This window comes from Zeus faber (assembly GCF_960531495.2).
Source record: "Zeus faber genome assembly, chromosome: 15".
NCBI classification, from domain to species: domain Eukaryota; kingdom Metazoa; phylum Chordata; class Actinopteri; order Zeiformes; family Zeidae; genus Zeus; species Zeus faber.
The window spans coordinates 15,723,093-15,738,400 of NC_137194.1; the positions used below are offsets into that span (position 1 = coordinate 15,723,093).

Consider the following 15,308-nt stretch of genomic DNA (forward strand, 5'->3'; position numbering starts at 1 on the left):
GGTGAAGGGCCTCTCCCACAGCAGGAATGGACGGCCCGTCCCAAAAGGTCTTATCCTGCATCATGCGCTGTCAGATTAATTGTGTCAATGCGTTGCGAATATTAAATGTGTTGTAATCCCCGCCGCCTTGCGCTGAACTTCTCTTTGAATGAACGTTTCGGGGGGTTTTTCTCTCCCATTTCATTAAGGATTGTGCAGGTGATCCCCGCAAAAAAAAAGACAATATTGAAAGTACGGTAAGCTTCTTATCAGCTGATACAATTATTGAGGTGAGGATTTTAGGAGCCGCGTGAAAACGGGGAACCTTATGCTCTCTCAATTTAGAGAAAAAAAACAACACAACTTTTATAAAGGATAAAGACATTTGATCCGCTGACATATGTCACGCCTTTGTGGCATGAATCTATGTCAGACAGCAGCTGGGGATAGATTCAGCACCTTGCTGCTGCCGGCAGACACTACAAAGAGGATAAACGCCACATTATCAATTTTAAGGACATTTTTTTCCCCGAGTCGTCCGATGCGTTTCGAAGAGGTTTGAGCGACGTTGCAAAATGCAGTTTCGAGCTGTGCTGAGCAGGCCGTTAAATGGAAAACGCACCTTAAAAAGTTAAGTGCGGCGAATCCGAGCACTTCAAAAGGTCAGTCAAACGAAAGCTGTTAAAACCAAAGCGATCGCGCTGAGATGCGGGGAAGACTGTGAGGTCGCCTGACCTTACGTGCACAACTGTGACGTCGCATAACTCTTGACGCCAGAACCGATCCGAGGGGGGTCCGGCAGGCTCGCGGGAGGGCCCGTGGGAGCCGACGGGGCCCAGATGTTGAGCCGCCTGCCCGCGCATTGCTTCAAGGTCAAACCGAAGCCGCCCTAATGACCTTGCACGCCACTGATAGAGGGCAGCTGTTGGCGAGGGGGGGTTATCCACTCCATATGGCCGCCACTTGTCCAGGGGCCTTTTCACAGCGCGGCCCTTGTAAACACGCATTAGTCCCCTGTTCTCTTTTTTCCACCCCTGTTAAACATGTCCCAAATCCAATCACCTAGTCTCTCAAAAGGGGATGATGTTGATTAATGGGAATTTCTAGTGGTAGTAGTGACCCATAAGCCCCTTTTGAGATTACGGGCAGGCATCCGGCCAGCCCGCCCGGCGGCCCCTGTGCCGGGGGCCACCGGGGAAGCGGGTGGGGCTTAGCAGGGAGGGGGAGGGGGGGACTGTTTGGACAGACAATGGTGTCTACCTGGTTATAATCCCCCGCTCAGAACGAGTACAGCGGATTGGCGGAGTTTTAATAAATGAAAGTGCTCCTTTAATCGGGATTTGACAAAGTGCCCCCTTTGTGTTAATCGGACATTTTTACAGCATGGTTTTTGACATCTGCCGCGGCCAACGCCGTTAACCCTCCATTTGCCCCAGCTGCTGGTGCTGCTGCCACCGCAGAAAAGTACTCTGCAAGAAGACGTGTGTGTGTGTGTGTGTGTGTGTGCGTGTGGGGAGGGGAGGGGGATTCCATTAGAGCTTACACAGACAATGCAGACGTACATTGTGCACTGGGAATATGTTAAACAGACGGGGTCAATGCAAACACAAGGACATGGGCAGTTTCTCGAATGTCAAATATTTTCCCTGTGGATGTTGCACGGGGGCCATGACACGTATCATGAGCAAAAGCCAACACTTCAATGATGAGACAAGAATTTTTTTTTTTTATATATGCTTATATGTTTGTAGCTAAAGTGATATTATTTTGTTGTCATGTCGTTTTTGTCATATCATTATACAGTATATTGTAGGTGTCTGACAAGAGCTGTTTGCATGAGGTTGCCCTCCACAAGAGGCCGCCCGGACGGGGGCCAACCTCGTTCCTACTGGCCACATGCTAATAGAGCGAGGATGCTGTAATTACTTCGCCGCTAATAGAAAGCTGCATTTTAATAATTAAAGTCCAGCATATCAGCAGTAAAGCATAATAAAATTGTTTTAAAATGAAGGATTACAACAGTAAATCCCAACGGGGGCCAGATGTGAGAGCAGGAGGGGGGGCCGATGCGTCCGGGGCCAGATTAAAGGGTAAATCCCAGTGGACTCCGCTGCTTTTTTGCCTGCGGATTAGGGGCTTGTGTGGACTCAACATGCTGTAATCCGCCGATTAGCTGATATAATCACCTGTAAATACACCTTGGCCATGGGCGCTGCGCTCGGACCGTCAGCCCTGGCTCCCTCCCCCGGGACGAAAGTGTGAGACGTGTGTAGGACATCTAGTCCAGATCGTCCATCTGGCGGTGGGGGGACGGGGGGACGGAAATGAAGGAGAAATTCTGGGAACCAACGGAGGAAAGGATGAACAGACAGACAGCTGTGCAACCATGGACTGCACTGCCTAGGAACCGTCACCGGACACTGCATCAGTTATCAGTCGTGGTGTATTTAACTCTCTTCCACGGTTGCACTGCAGGTTCCATGGTGGAGTGCGGCTGAAAGGACCACGGCAGGGGTTTCAGACCAGCCTGAAGGTGGTCTTCCATCACTAGAAAGTAGACATTGAGACAATGGACGATGAGAGAAGACCATCTTGTAGTTTGTTCTGGGATAGAAGAGGAACACACGAGACTATCTAAAACCCACATGGAGCTTTCCTGTATCGAGCGTTCTTGGGTATCAAGAAAGACAGAGAGACAGACAGACAGATACACTTCGTTCATCCTCCCGGAAGGGAAGTTGCAGTTATTATCTTCATCAGCACCAGGTGCTAAGAGTTAGGAGATGACATCACCTTTGAACGTTGTTCTGGGGAAAAGGTTGTAATATGGGGTTAACAGGTCTATGTTGAAGAATTTATCCGAATATATATATATTTAATTTATATTATAGGACGAGTGCTACAACTCATTTTGGTTTTAAACCACCGCAAATGTTTTGGAGTTGATTTTCTTCGGGCGGAAAGGGAAATGGTGAGTCTTTAAGTCTCGAAAGGACTTATTTCCTCTTTTGGCATTAAATTCAGGGGTAAATAAATGAAAATTGCGGGCTGTTATAAAAGTATGTATGTCATGTGCCAAACCCAAACTGGTACTTCTTGATGATGAATTCAGCATGTAACAACGTTACTTCGCCATCTACTGGCTGTCCACGTTCCAAACAGGAGGCAGACAGAACGCAGTGTGACCCGTCGAACATTATCCAGATGCAGCCTCTCCCTCCTCAAATCACTCCATTACAATGGATTAAAACATTCAAAAATAAGGATTAAAAAATATTTTTAGTACTTTTTTTTTTTTTATTATTTTGTAAGACACTTAAGAGACATTCCTGAAAGGGGCAACACATTATTTTGGTTCATAGCAGTACATGAATGCCTGACGAGGGAAAAAAAAAACAAAAAACGAACAATCATTAAGACTACACTGACAAAAAAACGTAACAATTCATTAAGGAAAACAATATTAACAATATCTTATATATAAAACATAGCAGGCATAATAAATATTACAAACAAAACTAAAGTAAACAAAGTTAACCTATTTGGTTCGGGCATCATTTGGGAACCAGGGTTTCGGAAGCCAAGCTTGGTGAGAGTGTTAATTGAAGTGGGGGGGTCAAAGCTCCACAATCGACTCCTTTTAGGCCTCACAAAGAAGCCATTCCACTTGGAAAACAGCTCTGGAGGTTCACTTGTTACACGGATTATCCAACCCAAACCTCTGTACAACCGCTTCTTTGTCACCTTGGTAAAAGAAAAAAACAACAATGAAATGCCTCAAAAAAAGGTGCTCCAAACACACGGACTACTTAAATGTGGAATTCATTTTTTCTTGTTCTTCTTTTCTGCATCCAAAGTTGTTACTCATGCATTTTCGCGTGTGTGTGTGTGGGTTTTGTGTCATTTAGGTGTCGGCACGCTCAAGCCATGAATACTTTAGTGCGGGAAACGCCTCAAAAAAAACAAACACCTCTAGTCAACCCATGTTCATGTTTTTTTTTGTTTTTTTTTTTTACTTACCGATGGAAAACTAACTCCTCTCATTAGCTCACCACCAAATGACATTAGTTCAGCCGAGAAGAAACTCACACGGAAACTGAAATGGTCTCTGGCTGCCCGGGACCGCTCTTTTGTTTTAGGATCCTACCATCTTTGGGCACGCTAGCATGTTCACAGACGCTCAATCGGTTTGGTTCAGTCAAGGAATACAAGGGCCGTGTATCATTCACACACACACACACACACACACACACACACACACACACACACACACACACACACACACACACACACACACACACACACACACACACACACACGGCAAACAACAAATCGATTGTGTTGTTGTGAATGAAATTTCACCCCATAGTGATTCTTCTACTTAACAAAAGACAACAACTGTGCAAGGTTCTACTGTTTTCTTATCTCAAAGTGACCCGGGAGCTGTATAAATACTAGGATGTTACGGGCGCCGTTTTACTGAGCACGTCACGGGAGGTTCCTTTTCCCTGCGGCCTCCTCGGTTTCGGTTTGATTGAGGTACAGATTCCCCTCCAGCTCCGCCTGTTCTGTTCGGTCGGGAGGTCCTCGGCTCCTCCCTCCGCGGGGGGCCAGCACCTTCATGTCGCCTACTACACCCCTTTCCCCACAGTCTCTCTTTTCAGGTCCCAGCCCCTTTAACGCTACTTCTAATACAAAGTGCAAGCAGTTAACGTCTCCCTGCCTCTCCCCCTCCATGCAAAAAAATAAAAATAAAATTAAAAAAAAAGGAAACCAATTCAACTGCAAAAGGGATTGTAATTGTTCCAATGCAAATAAATATGGTATGGACAGTTCCAAGATTATTCAGGAGGGGAGCGGGCAGCGAGAGAGAGTGCATTTGTGTCAATAGGAATTCAGTCCATCCACATAGACTCAAAACAAGTGTTGTTCCTTATTGTCGCCGCACAGCACTGGTCGAACGTCCTCCAGTGGTTATACCTCCCTAGGAGATGAAGGAAAGACACAAAATAACACAGTTAGCACCAAAACAAACGACCAGAGTGAAAAATCGGGTATGGTCAGGAAATCAGGTTAAAGGACCATACCAGTGTCAAATTGAGTTTTAGTCCGCAGTAAATGGGATAAACTCAATTTGACATGCCTTTAGGCCTTTAACATTAAAGCGTAGCGCAGTGACTCACGATGCGGTGAGGGTGGAGTTGAGGACCAGGGTGGTGCGTATCCGATAGAGCTGTGCAACGGTCAACTTCTTGTGCTGCTGGGCGGGAAACTTCCTGTTTTTCGGGGACGTTTCTCCCGGACTGCTGACGGCCACCGATTCGCTCTTCCCCTCCGGGGAGGCAGGGGGCGCCGCTTCCACGTCCGAGCCGCTCAGCGGGGCCCTCTCCACCCTCCGTAGGGTGGCGGAGAACTTCTCCGAGGGCGTGCTGGCGTCCAGATCGCCGCCAAATAACCCCGTGCCGCTGTGGCCGAGCTCCGACATGCTCTTGCTGTGCGCCAGCGACGCGGCGCTGTCCAACTCCCTGCGGAGCTGCCGCTCGCGGGCCCCGTCCGAGCTGAGCGTGCTCGCCGTGCGGGGTTTGGGTGCGTTAGCGCGGAAACGCTGCAGCAGGTTGTCCTCGGAGCGGGACAGGGCCAGCGTGGAAGGCCTCTGGAGGCAGTGGAGCCGCGGCTGGACGTGGGGCCGACGCCGAGGCTTGGAGGACTGGACCACGGAGAGCTGGGAGCCCAGGGAGCCAGAATCCTCCCCTTCCTCTTCCGCTTGTTCTCCTTCTTCCTCCCCCTGCTGCTGGGGCTTCTCTTCCTCCGCCTCCGCTACCTCCTGTCGTCCTCCCCCCTCCTCCTCCTCCTCGGTCTCCTCGCCCTCGCTCTGGCCGGGCCGGGCCTGCAGCTCCCTCAGGAGGGACTCGGGGGAGAGGGTTCCGTAGGCGCTGTCCATGGACAGAGAGCGGCACTGGGGATCCGGCTCGGCACTCTCGGGCCGTGTCTCCTCCGCCTCCTCCTGCTCCTCCACTTCCTCTTCTTCCTCCTCCTCCTCCTCCTCCTCCTCCTCTTCTGGGTAAATGGTGGGCAGGGCCGACTGGGGGGGGCTGGGGCACCTGACTGCCACGCCAGAGTCCGGAGCTTTCTCGCCCGGTCCCCCTGGGTCTGTGTTGGGCGAGGGGGGCTCCTGGTGGTCTCCAGGTTCATCGATGTCCATGACCGACAGGGTCTCGGTGGAACCGTCCGATTGGCTAGGGAAATAGAAATAAAAACATAGGCTTAGGTTCTGTGTGTTCATCAAGTTGTGGTGATGGCCTGTTTAGTAAAGGAAACACACTACCTGGATAAATAAACATTTTAGCAAACATACTTTGACCCCAAATGCATTTGAGAGTAACCTCAAGGAATTCAGTTTTTTTTTTGTTACCAGAATAACCAACATATAAGGTCAAATCTTTGTGAATTACATGTATTTGAATGGTATTTCAAGTAAGTGTGCTAGGGGAGTAAGACCAGGTTTTGATACCTTGACTTACATCTCGCTGTTAAATATCTTTCATTTTATTTTAATTTCTTCAATACAAATTTCAATACTCAGCCCTACAGTGGACATCTAGGGTCTTCACTTTGTCAATGTACTAAAATAAAATTAAAAAAAAAATTGTTCTGAGCCCTGGGGTACCTGGTGTTTTGCTGGGCTTTGTGTCTCAGGCACGGGGAGCTGGTGGTGGAGTTGCTGCTCTCATCTTCCTCCTCCTCTTCATCCTGCCCGCCCTCCAGACGCTGCTTCAGGCAACTCTGTTGCCGGAGAACCTCCTCCGTCCGAAGCCTCTGGAGCTGGTTCTGAAACACCAGAGCACGGACAACGCTCATTTCTCAGGTGGGAATTTAAGGGAGGGATTGCCCTCCATCGATGCACTGAGGCTTTCATAATAATAATAATAATAATAATAATAATAATAATAATAATCTGCATGTATTTACAAAACATTGGTTAGTGCTGCATTGGTAAGGGTAGTTGAAGCTATAAAGTACTGTGAAATGTCCTTTGTATATAGATTGAAAATAACCAAATCTATCTGACTATCCATCTATAATTTTAGGAATCTCTGTCTGTCCGTATGTAAGCAGCTTTAGAAAGTCTTACATTTTGAACCGGGCATGTACAAATACAGGAGTCTGGGTACTTGGAAAATACATTCCTGTAATGTATGTGCTATTTCAAATACTGGATATGTATATACAGAAAATGTGTTTCATTTATTCGATTCCAACTGCTCCACCTACCTGGACATTGCAGATGGCATCGATCCAGCTTCGCCCCTGGGTGGCGCTGTTGGCTTGAAACGTGTAGACTGCCACTGCACTCTTGAACTCGTTGAGGTAGATGAGGATGAATGAGCCTGCGGAGGCAGAAGGCAGATGTGTTGAAACAGCACGGTCGGATAGTGGTAACTCTGAGTAGCGCTTAGTTCACGGTAATACAACGTGATCCTGAAGGTTCCCGCACCCACTCACCAGGGTCTTTGAGCTCCTTACAGACGACGTTGTGTATGAGGAGAGGCTGGCGGATCACCTTCACCTTCTCCACTCTCTTCACCGACTTGGTGATGAGCAGCAGGTCGGTGAACAGGAAACAGTAGACCTCCATCTGGGAGGAGAAACACAGTGGATGAAAACATTCCGCGCTAGAAACGTCTACATTTGGGTTTTATTCTCAACGCAGATTCGGGTTGAGGCCGCGTTTAGGACCAGCGCCAACTTTCAGGTCGTCCTTACCCGACTGTCTTTGCCCTCCTTCATCCTGAGAGCGCCCTCTAGGTGGAGCTGTCGAGTCTCCTCGGGTGACGTGCCTCTCATGGGAGCCATCAGGTCAAAGCGGTTGAACTCTTTCAGGATCTGGGGGGGGGGTTTCAATATTTAGATTAAAATAACCAAATCAAATTTGTGTCACCGGACGGCACTGCAAAGTTTTTAAAAGAACAAGGACGCCGACGGAGGCTGGTGTCACCTTCTCCACCTCCTCGCTGCTGCCCTCCACCGCCTCGTACGAGTCGATACGGGCAGAGATGGTCGCCAGCTTCTGCTGATCCTGGCGCTGGCGCATCTGAGAGTCCACGCTGTTAATGAAGCCCTCAACGGTGACCACCTGGAGGGAAAAACAACAAAGAAAAACAAACCGAGCATTCAATTTTAGCTCTATTTCTGCCATTTTAACCAAGGCGGCCCGAATCTGCGCTCACCATGCTGTTGACGACGTCGCGCGCCGATGACTCGTCCGTCTTCTTCAGGACACTCTTCAGTAGCAGGGGGTATTTGGTCAGTCTCTGGTGAGGCTTGGCCAACATGTCGGTCAGCTTCAGACGGTTGCACTGCTTATGAGTCTCTGCCCACTGGGGGGGGGGGGGGGGGGGGGGGGCAGGTAAAAAGACAAACACATCTTTAAAAACAATTATTCCAATAAGCAATTAGGCGAAAGGCAACTGAGCACTTCTATTTTGATCATTAATCCTTTCCTCCGCCACATCCCCTTCCTGCTTCCCATCCCTCTCTTTGTCTGTTTAGGTTATTTAAAAAAAAAAAAAAAAAACCATCGACGACGTTTTCGAGTTCTACCCGTACTGCGAATTGTGCTTAGTTGAAGTCGCTTTTCATCAGCACCTGCCAAATGACGGAAACGTGAGTGGAACTGACCGTGACGTAGATCCTGAAGAGCTCGTTGTCCCTGAGAAGAGTGCGCATGTGCTCCATGCAGGCCTCCTCCTCCATGCAGTAGCGGATGTACGGCTGGAACCTGGACCCAAACTGCACGCAGGCGGAGTAAACGCAACGCGGAGGGAGAGACGGTAAAAACAATGAATAAGAACAATACTTGTGTTGACTCGTGGTCAGAGGACAGCTGTTATGATCCTGGTGGTGGAAAGCGCTTAGATAGTGTCAATATTGTATATTCCTAAATGATCAGATGGTTGTTTTGTGCTTAATGCATTTTAACAGAAGTATGGTAGTTGAGTCGATAACTATTTTAAGGCTAAATAAATAGCACTAACTGAACTTTTTTCCCCAATGTAAAATGTTTATATATTCAGGCTTATAGATGGATATACTTTATTCATCCCCGGAAAGAAATTGTGGTATAACAGCAGCTCACATCAAAACAATAGGCATTAATAATAATAATGTAATAAGCATAAAAATAGAAAAAAATGTGGTAATATGCAATAAACCTAATAATTAACTATAGAAAACAGCAAAATTTGGCAATATTACAATCAACCTTAGAATGAACAGTAAACGACAGAAATAAACCTTTAAATGAACAACAAACAATACCACATACAATTGCTTTACCACACCGTTCTCAGTTCCTCGCACTGTAATGATGTTTCACGAGCATTATATTCTATGTTCCTCTTCCTTTTTTTTTTTTGGATTCAAACTAAGGCTCACTCGCGAGTTTTGACCGCATTTGACGTCACGCCTGAGCATGAGCATGTGTTCACATGGATCGGATTTACATTCACACTCGTTCATTTGCTCATTCATTCATTCACTGGGGCCCTCACCGTCCTGAAGCCGTGGTAGAGGTCGGTGGGGTCGAGCAAGGCCCTGGCCCGCCGCGCCTTCTCCAGGGCGGGCAGCATCACCTGGCTCCACAGCGCCGTGTGCAGCTGCACGAGCTCCTGGATGTTGCTGAACAGCCGGGGGGGCTCAACCTCGCCCAGCAGGCCGCTCTCCTGCAGGTTGAGCAGCCCGCACAGGAACAACTGGGGAAGGGAGGGAGAGCGAGACAGAGCGAGACAGAGAGGTGTTACCAAGACTGAAAGAATGAGGAGATGATGGCGGTGATTTGTGGACCGAGAAATGAAGCTGCTTCATCTTCAGGGGTAGGGTATCCATTATTTGAATAGATTTCAACACTAGCATTACCATGACGACCTTACCTCTCTACGCTCCCAATAGTTTGGTTGTTAAAGGAAACATTTTGTACAAAGCCAAAGAAGACAAAAAGCTAAAAATGTGCCACCGTGCGATTACTTATGGTTAGCACTGCACATACAAATAATTCAGACAACTAACGCAATCCAGTCGTTTATTTTTTGCACTGTTTGCCATTTACAGCCCTAACAGTCCAACAATCCAACTGCGCTACAGTCAGGGCAGAACAGAAACACCTTGATGGAGGACTTTGCCCCACGTGGAGGCTCCTCGTCGGGGGTAAAGTCTACAGAGTAGTGATCACTTTATCAATGTTTGGGAAAGCCACCCTCTACGCTGAGAAAGGCGTCGTCACGTGTAGGGGGGGGGGGGAGGGGGGTCCGATCTTTTTTATGGCGAGACTAAAACCAGAGCGTAATCTGTGCATTTCTCTTGCGGTGAGCCGCCCTTACATCAGTGATGACCCGGAGCTTCTTGATGTAAGTGGCCTCGGTCTGCAGCAGCTCCCATATCGCTTCCTGCTGGTGGAACTGTCGCCTTGTCAACGCCTGCGTTCACGTACAAACACACACACGTACACACACGTACACACACACACACACACGATGTTAAGATGATGCTCAGATATGAGACTGTTTTTTGCGCTGCATCGCCTGGTTCCAGTAGTCATGGCCGTATATTGTATATTCAGTGTTATCACGGCCGCTGAGTCACAGGATGCGAAAAGATGTTCCTTGACCACTCGAGATAAAGCTTGTCAAGTGGGAGGGGTTCTGGCAAACCCTCGGATCTTCTATCACACAGTGTATCATATGCAGGGTTCATTCTGGCATTACAAATTGAAATTCAAGGACTCAAGGATCCTCCTTGAGAAATTCAAGCAAAGTCCTTTTTTTTTCTTTTTATAAAAAGGACTATATTTTCATTTTCAAGGACTTCATGCAAAACAAATATCCTTCATTCTCAATGGGCTCTTCATAGATACAAATATCTCAGGTTTTCAATTATCACGTTTTTTTTCAAGGACTTTTTGAGCACAAAAGGTCTTCAAGGTATTCAAGTACTTAAGAACCCCGCTTCAAGAACCCAGCATATGTATCTCTCCCGTACACACACACACAAACACACACACACACACACACAGCTAGTTATGCAACCACCCTGGAGTGACAGAAAACGAAACAGAAGATCCGAGATCATTTTAGATTATACGATTCCTGTCATCCCGTTATGACTCTGACAACCGGGAAGACACCAGGAAGCAAACTGCAGCCGGGAATTGTTGTCGCTGGCACTGTTACATAATAAAAAGCTGTCTACATCCACGCTCATAAACTCCCTATCTGTACGGGGAAAGTACGCTTCGAAATTGATGTAGCAAAGCAAAAAAAAATTGCTTACACATTTAATTTGTAGAAATACAAACCAGGGTTAAGGCCAAGGACTAAAAAAACAATTATAATATGCTCGTGTGTATTTTTTTAGGGTAATTTATTTTCTTGGTAGTTGCTTGTGGGTTTTCTCATCAGAGTTGAGAATTTTAACCATTGGAGGATAACTCAAAGGATTTTCACGTAACCCTCCTGACAAATATTTATAAAGCTTTGTCTTCTCTGTCTGTTTCATATCTCAGATGTTCTTTTGATGTAATTTGATGGACTTTTATAGAATTTATAGGGTTTTCATTTGAGTTATACCTACTCTATTTGTTTTGATTTATCATCGATTGTGTTTCTTTTCATGCCACCTGACCTGTTTGTAAAGCGCTTTGTCAGCGTGTTTCAAAAAAGTGCTACATATAGTAAATAAAGCTGTACTTACTTTCACTTACTTGCGTACAAACTAGTATTGTACACGGTTGGCGGTTATTTGACTAGAATAAATATTTGCATGTTTAAAAAAAAAACTAAAAACAAAAGGTACGTCTTCCTCTACCTCGGGGCTGTCCAGCAGCGTCTGCCAGCTGTCCTCCAGGGCCAGGTTGGTCTCCTCCTCCTCCTCCTCCTCCTCCTCCCAGGCGTCCTGGTGGAAGGAGAGTTGGCGCTGCACCTTGGGGAGGCCGAACAGCGTGTATGAGTGGAGCTTGTTCTGGAGTTGCTCCACGCGGTCCACCTCCTGCCAGGGAGACGGGAGAAGAGACAAAGATGATTAGACAATTATTTAATGATTTTTAAATCACCATTCTGCATAAAACCATAACAATTGCTAATTAACTGTAGAGGCTGTTTTGTTGTATTTGCTGTATTAACGGCAGCTTCTTTTTTTGACCGTGATACGAGCACGATAATTCACCTGCAAGGTGTCCCAATATACAGAACTATCTGAAACATTTAGTGGTGTTTTAGTGGACGAGCAAGAGCTTTGGTCCGCTATCCCATGAAACGTTACTGTGTTCAGTGTGATGAACCCCCCGGTTGGATTTCTATTAATGAGGATTTTTATTGTGAATGTAGAAAGCAGACGACACCATGTGAAATTCCCTTTGAGATTGTTGATTATCTACGCTCAACCGACCCAGACCTAATTAGGGAAGCCAGTTTAGAACGGGTGGGCGGGGGGGGGGGCGTGGTCATCTTTCATTGTTGTATTAAAAATCGAAGTGAGGATGAGTCATGGGTCGGGGTATAAATCTTCGGCACGGGCGCCGGAGTTCTTCAATAGACTGGTGGCTGCTTTTCAACGCTTTCATTCAGTCTGCCGAGTCTTATGTAGTTATGAAAATGAGCTCTGTGCATTGAGACCAGATGAACAATGGTGCGCGCGGGGGAGGAAGGTGGGGGGGCAAGAGCTGAGGCATAGGGAGCAGCTTTTGTTGTTGTCAACCGTATCATAAGACCTCTCAAGAAAGCGGCGATTAGGTTATAGGATCGGGGGCACCACGGTTTAAAAAGGCACTAAACCGCTTAAACTGTCGTTTTCAATTGTAGATCAGTTTTTAGACCCATGGCGATAGGCAGCTGCTCGTCTTACTGCGAGGAAGGTTTACTTAGCGGCAGGTCTGTCCAGAGCCAGAGGGTCTCTGCCCCGGCCCCGCGGGGGTTAAAGGGGCTGGGCGCTGTGAATAGAGATGAGCTGGATGCTGACAGGTGACTGACAGACACTGTCACACATCTGCTACTGCACAGGATGTGACCTCAGGAGGGTGAGGGACAATGGGAGCATGCGGGGGCGTGCGAGTGTTCCTGTGCATACATGTGTGTGTTTAGTTGAAAAGGGCCGATCTACTTTGCTCAAAAAGGCTGTCTCAGGTTTAATGTTTGTGTTTTGCCAGAGCCCACTGGACAGAATTATTTGAACCCAAATGCTTTGAAGTGTGCAGGGCTATGAGTCAGGGGCCTTCCAAATGGGAAATGATCTCACTTGGCCTGAGCCAAATTGACTTTCTGACCCCCCTCTTGTCTGGCCTGGCTTCTGGCATTTATTTTTGTTCTTTCTTTTCTTAATACTTTGGAGGCTGAGGCAAGTCTGGGCAGCCCACTCCAACTTATCAGTTTCTAATTAAAAAACAAAAAAACAAAAAAAAACAAAAAAACGTTTCTACGATTGCTTGACCAAATAAAGAAAATCGCTCTAATCTAACTGGACTCCTACAGTTCCTTCATTGATTGCGCCCATTTTCTGGTTAATGTGTGGTTACCTTGCCGAAGGCCCCCGCTCCAGCACTGGAGCTGAAGAAACCGCTGAAGCGGCTGGCGGCGCGGTTCTTCCAGTTGTCCGGCCCGGCCCCCACGCTGGGCAGGGAGCCACCGATCTGTCCCAGAGACTCTTGGGACGGGATGTTGGTCTCCCCCAGGAACACCGTCATGTTTTTCCTCCGTCGAGCCTGACCCTGCGAGGTAGAGCGAAGAGGGAAGTTAACGCAAAAGTCGAAGTCCGCGCAGGAAGTGAGAGAAAAATAAAGAGAAAGAACGAGGCCCAAAAGGTGTAGCCAACCTCACGATTTTATGCCGTGCAGCCGGCGGAGTGCCTACTAGTGCAAAGTATCCCAAAACCCATTCGACCAATACGATGATTTGATGTGATCTTATGTGGGGGAGGCGGGCTGAACAACCCTCCAGTGAGACGGATGGACAGACACAATGAGGGAAAGACGGAAAGAAGGAAACATACAAATGCAGGATAAACAGGAAAATCAGAGGGGAATGACATCAGCGGGAGCGTTGGAGCTCTCCTAACGGTCATTCCTCAGACACAAACAGGAGAGGGAAGGAATGCCGCTTCCTCTGAGCACATGCCCATTACATCACAAGGAATGAGCAAAAAAGGGGGAGCAAGGTTGTTCCATAAGGGCCGGCAGGTCTGGCCATTGTTCCACCTCCATTGTTACCCTGTCAGCGGCCCTGTTGTACACACTTGCACATGCAATCTCAATCCACTTTACGAGCAGCAGGCAGAGCAAACAAACAAGGGGCCGCCTCAGTATCTGAGGAAGCAGTTGTTTTTGCCATCGGGGTGTCAGTGCCGAGGAATTTCAGGCAAAAGGAGTCCGAAAGACTCAGGTCACCTAATACACACAAGGAACATACATTCCATGACAGACTTTAGTAAGACTGACAGGCCTTTCAAATGGCATTCTTAAGCTGCTGCTGCTGCCCCCCTCCCTCCAACCAAAACATTCGGATAAGCCGTTATCCTGTTAGGCTCACACACAGACAACTGAGGACAACAAAATCAATAGCTAGTTTATATCTGTACCAATATGGCTCACCGTTCAACGCAAACACCCCCCTAAAACGGGGAATGACATCACTAGACCTATGTTGAACCACTAAGTATACCTTGATTAAAAAAATAAAAAATAAAAAAAACTTCTAAAACAAATCCAATTTGCGTTACATTAGGAGAAAGTGGTTCTGACTAGGGTTGTTAAAACCTTCTAAACAACCGTCAGACCTTAATCTGAAAAGAATGGAAACTATTGCAGTTTGGCATGTGGACATTAAAACAATGGCTACAAAGCAGAGGGTAGAAAGGGGGGCCAAAAAATCAGAAAATCTCTCTTCCATATTTAGACTTGCTTTGGTAAGGGGAGCGAGTGGGCACGCTGAGGGGGATTTCTGGGGAATCTCGGCCCTCGTCGGCTCAGGACGCAGGTGGGAGGAAGCCTCCGGCCTCCGGATTCTCAACCCTGGTCTGCTGAGAACTGAGCACTGGGCACACTTAATAGAGATAAATCGCCAGCTCAGGGGAATGTTCCGCCAGCAACCCCGACGTGACTCAGCTAAGTACCAAGTTATCACCGTCTCAGAGTTGACAGGACATAAACACAGACCAAAACCAAACATGAGCGAGGAAATATTTGCCGGGGGTGGGGGAGTGAGCTTTGCATGCCGTTCAGATCTCGCTGAGAGGAGAAGAAAGAGTGAAATAGGAATACAAACGGAAATTAACCTCAAATGAGGTGG

At 47.4% G+C, this 15,308-nt stretch overlaps 1 protein-coding gene across 2 annotated transcripts in view; it reads right to left on the reverse strand.

Annotated features, from left to right (window-relative positions):
- Nucleotides 1-3,270: 3,270 nt before the first annotated feature.
- Nucleotides 3,271-15,308, reverse strand: part of plekhg5b (pleckstrin homology domain containing, family G (with RhoGef domain) member 5b) — a gene marked incomplete at its 3' end in the record, with an annotated part of 53,229 nt that continues 41,191 nt past the window's right edge. Inside the window, exons 9-21 of one of the 2 annotated variants that reach the window (XM_080015955.1) lie at nt 13,541-13,732; nt 11,839-12,018; nt 10,356-10,451; nt 9,531-9,731; nt 8,659-8,769; nt 8,208-8,357; nt 7,976-8,113; nt 7,744-7,863; nt 7,483-7,615; nt 7,252-7,367; nt 6,647-6,807; nt 5,163-6,215; nt 3,271-4,963 (exon numbers count right to left, since the gene is read on the reverse strand). In XM_080015955.1, coding sequence (XP_079872081.1) covers nt 4,954-4,963; nt 5,163-6,215; nt 6,647-6,807; nt 7,252-7,367; nt 7,483-7,615; nt 7,744-7,863; nt 7,976-8,113; nt 8,208-8,357; nt 8,659-8,769; nt 9,531-9,731; nt 10,356-10,451; nt 11,839-12,018; nt 13,541-13,732 — 2,661 coding nt within the window. Of the gene's footprint in view, nt 4,964-5,158; nt 6,216-6,646; nt 6,808-7,251; nt 7,368-7,482; nt 7,616-7,743; nt 7,864-7,975; nt 8,114-8,207; nt 8,358-8,658; nt 8,770-9,530; nt 9,732-10,355; nt 10,452-11,838; nt 12,019-13,540; nt 13,733-15,308 lie in introns of those variants that run through there. The other variant, XM_080015956.1, reaches the window with a different exon arrangement.